Here is a 6,058-nt window from a genome sequence, read left to right as displayed (position 1 = left end):
TATGTATAGTGGAAGGATACAACTTTGGTCTATAAGCTGACTTACAGAAAGGTGGATTTTAAACAGCTATTAATTTCCTTAAAGGTAAAAAAAACACAAACAAACAAAAAAAAGCCCCAAAAAACCCAAAAACAAAATCCAAAAGAGGTTATTCTATCAAATTGTATTTACAAGTGTTGTCATTATATTGCAAAGCTCTAAGCATTGAAGACCAAGAACTTTTCCAAGTTGCAGCTAGGCATTATGATGAATCACTACATGGTCTAGGGAAAACGTTAATGTGTTTAATTTCTCCATATTACTACTTTAATACTTTGCAGCCATATGAAAATGCAAAGCAATATATTTATATATTGTTATACCCAAGGTTTATCCAATGTAGGGAATCTAGAGATATTACTGTAACAATCAAGCATCAAGCCTTAACAAGCAACACCAACAACAATTTATTTATGTAGTAAGAACTGATTAGTATACCTGAGTGTTTGGGCTCACCTCTGTCTCCATGCACTTTCCCATCATAGTTTTTGATCAGTTCTTCAATAAAGGTACCATCCTGGTCAAGCACTTCATCTCCCATATACGGAATGTTATGTAAAACAGTTTCATCCTCTACCTAGTAACAAGTTATAATCAAACAAATTTAAATTGCATTTTCAATTGGCCATTTCTGCATTGCTATTTTCACAATCTACAAATGTCTAGCTATTCACAGTTAACTAACTGGCTTCATTGCTTTAGCATATTTACCATTAACTAGTTAAAAAAACCAAAAGCTTTATTCAGCAATTCAACAACCCTCATTCAACAATTTTTTTGTACTAATGGTGACTGGCTGAAGATACTGACACTAGCTTCTAACATTAAGGTTAGCAGGGTGCTTCCACAAAGCTTACTATTGATACACAGTACACTACCCACTTTGGAAGTTTGCATTTCGTAAGTTCATTCTCTCTTCCTTGGTTCTCTTCCACAGTAACATGCAATGGAAACTACACCTCCATTGCTTTGCCAGAGATAAGAAAATATAACACAAAAAGACTCAAAATTCAAGTTGTCTAAACAGCAAGCACAGAAACACGCCTCACAATTTAATCTGAACTCCACCATCATTTTTTGTCTGCATATAGACTGCATTCCTTAATACTCCCATGTTTTATCAGTAGAATTTACAGACCTTGATGCTCAGCTGTATCTTCCAATACTACAGAAGAACCTTCTATTGTTAAGAAAATAATTTAAACTTTCATGCTGATCATGATTTTGCAGCAGTGCAAAATATCCAGACACTGATGAATTTAAAGCAAGCAGAAAAATGTGTGAAAGAAGTCTGCACATACACTGATAAAACTGATTATTTAAACCACTTTGCTATGATTATGATCACAATAACCAGTCAGGTTATCGTATACAAAACAACGTGACAAGATTTGTAATAAGCTAAGCTTTTCAAATAACTGAAATACCTACATCAGAAATCCAACATTATGGCTTCTACAAACAGTGAAGCTCATCAGAAGAAAAGGCTACACTTGGTCACTATACAACAATGACCACTATGTGGTGAGACTATTTCAGGATTAAGTTCTCTTTATTCCATAAGAAATATTATTCAGCTACAGGTACATTGGTTGATTGTCTTACATAAAGACATTCATATCCATCAGAAAGCATTTCTCATTACATTAATTATATGCTTTCAAATAAATCTACATCTGGTAAATGCCACACAAGACAATTGGTCACCTGAATTAAATAACCTTACTGTCTCTTTACAGCAAGGTTTTAGTGATATTTAGGTTCACTGAAGACAGAAGTTAAGTTTGCAATCAGTTACTTTTTTTTTTTTAAATTTATCTTATTTGAGGCAGCCTATTCCTGATTATTACTGCTGTACTACCAATACCAAAAAGATAAGGAGACTTATCAACAGACTTTTTGCTGGTTTATTTCTAAAACTAACCGCTCCTCCCAGCACTTTTATAAACTTACCATAAAATTCTGTTGAAGGGGAGACCAAGAATACATTATAGGCACAGAAGCAACAGCATTGAGAGTCTTCAGTGGGATGACTTGTTTTGGAAAATCAATGTCACTGGTAACAGAGCACTGAAATAAAAGGTTGAAGTTATACTTACTCAGCAACACCAGAAACTAAAAGAAAATACAACAGAACACTCTACAACGTACAAAATTCAAAGTGTTTTTCAAAATTAGCCACATCAGCTTTTGAAAAATGCATCAGAATTTTAGGGCATGATAATAAGAATAGGTTTAGCAGGAAAACAGAGTAAATAATTATTTCTATGACAATACCTTTATTTACCTTTTATTATTTTTTTTCCACTTAAGTGGCTGTGATAGTAATTTACTCAAGACTATTCAACTTACAGTATAAATTAAGTTTGGGATCTCAAAGCAGATTTAGTATCTGTTGCTGCTACACTGATGTTAGAGTATTTACTCCAGCCATCAGAGAGGCAACTGGCTCCAAGTCAACACATTGCAGAAATCTTGTATTATTTTTTGTTAAAAAAAAAAAAATTTTACTTTAATGCCAGCAAGAAATTTTATGGAAATAAATCAACCATGTGTCTTGTTAATCCCTGCCCTGTTTCCCCATTATTGTCCGCTTATCTTTATCCTATTCTGAAACATTTGATTATGCTCACTGCTTACAGTGTAAAAATGAAAATTAACATTTAATATGCAAATCTGGACACATCAATGAGCTTTTTAGCTACAGGGCTTTTTTCAGACATTCAGAGGTTTATGCAGCCTCCAAAAGACAAACATGCCATAGAAATACAGACAACCTCTAGGTTATTCTTGCATCTATTTAACAGTTACAGACACAGGTCAACTTTTCTCAAATACTCGGACAGCAGTATGAAGAACTCTGAAAAAAGTTACAAACAAAAGCAGACAGGAACATACAAAGCTTGGGAAAGTACAACAAAAAGGATTTGGAGGTAGGTAAAACAAAGTTCAGAACAGCTATCATAGCTACCTGAAAGGAAAAAAGGAAGTGGAGACAAAAGATCTTTCTCCTTTCCAGAAGGGAAAGATGAACAGAGCTTCACATTTCTAAAGAAATACACAAAGTAATGTAACAAACAGCATACAGAGACAGTACCCCGGTAGAATGACACAAGCCAGATTTATTTATTTTCTTTTTAATCTGCAGCAAATGAAATTAGATTTCTGCTGTGTACATCAATACTCAAGACACTGTGCTACTCTAGTGTTTCATTCCCATTTCAGGTTAATGTTTTATGTTCTAGCTAGAAGCCTTCTAGCATATTTTTCATGCATTTTTAAAGAAAAATAACAGTATTTTTATAGTTTTATATCTTTGGAACTAGAAGTCGCAGGCTGGCAAATGAACAATGTCAAAATGACTCCAAGTGTTTGGTACTAAACCTCAGCTATGTTGCCCCGTTGTTTTGATATGGAACTCAGCGTAATGTTTATTAGGTTAGCACAGGACATGTTATGGTTACTGATTTACACTGACCGGACCGGCCACTGGAGAAAACGTTTGTTACCAGCAATGACCTGCAGTCTTCAGGAGACATGAAGTCTCTCACAAAACCTTTCCATCATGCTACTAAACTTCTAGCCAGTGTCCTATGCAACTTGGAAGAAATTCAGCATTTTAAGAAAGAGAGATTTTAAAATAATCTTTTAAAAGCCACACCACTTCTTTGTCTAGTTTCTCTCACTAAAAATTATGGCAATCTTAAATCAAGTGTTAGCGTTCTGATTCATGAGACAGAGACTGGATTTGAATGCAGTAATTGGTGTGCTCTATCAATTCAGGCAGGAAATCAATCCAGACAGGAAATTAACATAAAAGAATAGTGAATCAAGCTTTAAAAGAGAGGAATGGTGAGGAATGATCTTTCACTAACAAAAAAAGTGAAAATTGGATGTGTACCTGCATCAATTATTATCAAAAGTTCAGATCCTACAGTGCCATTTAATAGGTACAGAACTGTACATGAGTAACGGCATATTCAACCATGTTTAACCATTAAAAGGAAAATTTCCTTGAAGAGAAAATGTTTTGTTTTGTTTTGTTTTTTAACCTATTCACTGTAAAGTCTTCATTCTTATTCTACTGAAAAGATTTGGCTTTTTAGATTATCACACATGAAACATCTTCAAACTGGCTTGGTTTGGAGAAGTGCCTAAAGAGCAACTGAGGAAGAAGATAAATTAACCTGGGCTAAATACAGAAAGTTGGAATAGGCTTAAACCCCTGTTTGAGCTACCAAAAGCCAGGTTGAGTGCTCAAATTGCATCACAATCATGGAAGCGTTTTTCACAAATTTAATGTCCAGTCTACTTGTGCAACACATGGGTGTATCAACTCAACTTCTTTTAGAACCTTTAATTAAATAATTAATATAAAGATTACTTAATTAATATAATGAAGACTTTGTCAAGTGGGTATGTTCACAGTTTTCATGTGCTTTAACCCAGTAAGAACCAAAGTAACTACTCATTTGTACCACTGGGGGTCAACTCCAGCAGAAACAAGATTAAACTCCCAATATATTTGAGAGATAAACCAGTTTGAATAAAGGATGCTGAGGTATGATCCAAGTATTATCAGGAATAAACACACTTTAGTGTGTTGTTCAAAGCTAGGTAGCCTGCTACGTAGTTATGACTTTCCAGAAGTCACATGATCAAAGTAAATACATTAATTCTTTAAAAGACTCATACAAAAGGTATTCAGCTGCCAAGTCATGTCATGCTGGAAAAAAATAAAGTAAAATAAAGAACAGCCAACTTTCCAGTAAATAAACAAAAACGTGCTAACAACCTTGTAAGTGGAATTACCACAACACATGTTAACCAACCTCCCTGGTCCCGCGCAATGAGCTCACAGAAGTCATGATGTGAACCGGCTGTATCCTACGTTGTTTCCATTCTTGATTTAAGATTTCAGTTCTTTCCAGTATCTTCTGACGATTAGAATTAAACATACTCTAAAAATTAATCACAATTGTAAATATTACAAATAAATCAAAGATTCTAAATTCACCTGCTAGTCTCTTAAGCTATTATAATATGTACTAAAAAAAGCCCCAAACGAAAAACAAAACCAATTAAAAAATGCTCTAAACTCAACCATCCAAATTTTTTTAAACATCAGTGAGGTTCAATATAGTTCACTATCCCTGTTGTTTCACTTCAACCATGTTCTCATGTTACAGACTAAGAGGTTTAGCATGGAATTAAATTCTAAATGGAATTAGAAAGGGTATATAAGCTAAAGAAGTTGCCATATATCTTCTCCATAGTTTCCTCTGATACTTAGCACACCTTATTCAATCACATATATTTATATCATACTCACCTGAACCCTGTGATTTTAGAAATAAGTTTTCAGTATGTTAACTAAGTATTTAATGAAATTGTTACTGCAGATGTTAACTGCAGGACAACTCATACTTCAGACTAAATCTATTTTTGTATCATTTTAAAGCAATAGAACCAAAAGACATACCTTTACTTCATCCGCACGTCGGAACCTCTTGAGCTGCCTCAGTCTCATATATTCTGATTTCACACGTTTTCGCCAACAAATTGGTCCCTTCTCAGATTTCTTTCCGGTTTGACCCATGATTATCCTACAAGAGACAACGTCATGTTAATATTACCATATCTGATTCCGCTGCTTACAGAGGAACTTAAGAGTGAAGTTAGGTAGGACTGAGACATTTCTTTAATACTTTTCACATCTAATTCCTTGAATTCCTTTCAATCAGACATATGCAATATCATTCCAATTCAATGCACACAAAAAAAAACCCCACACAAAAAAACCCCAAAAAACTCATACTTAAGTGATAGACACTGGAAAACAGTAATTTTAATTACCAATCAGCGCTTTAAGCACCTCTAATGCCTCTATACAGTACCTAATGGATTTAAAGGGGTGAAGCAATATAAATAAAGATTCCTACTGCAAAGATACACACCGGAATCCTTGCAAGCAGTCTTGTAAATCAACTTCTGGACAGCTATGTTCATGGCAGACAGA

General features: G+C 34.3%; 1 protein-coding gene across 1 annotated transcript; it reads right to left on the bottom strand.

Annotated features, from left to right (window-relative positions):
- Positions 1 to 495: 495 nt before the first annotated feature.
- Positions 496 to 5,638, bottom strand: LOC104548525 (histone-lysine N-methyltransferase EZH2-like; the record flags this gene model as incomplete). The annotated part of the gene is made up of 4 exons (XM_010194572.1): positions 5,522 to 5,638; positions 4,872 to 5,000; positions 1,993 to 2,109; positions 496 to 616 (listed from the first exon to the last, which is right to left on the bottom strand). Coding segments are annotated over exons 1-4 (484 nt in total), but the record flags the coding sequence as incomplete, so codon positions are not given.
- Positions 5,639 to 6,058: the final 420 nt, after the last annotated feature.

This window comes from Mesitornis unicolor, unplaced genomic scaffold (assembly GCF_000695765.1).
Source record: "Mesitornis unicolor isolate BGI_N332 unplaced genomic scaffold, ASM69576v1 scaffold33420, whole genome shotgun sequence".
Taxonomy (NCBI): domain Eukaryota; kingdom Metazoa; phylum Chordata; class Aves; order Mesitornithiformes; family Mesitornithidae; genus Mesitornis; species Mesitornis unicolor.
The sequence above is the reverse complement of the archived record's forward strand: the minus strand, read 5'-3'. Positions and strand labels throughout refer to the sequence as shown.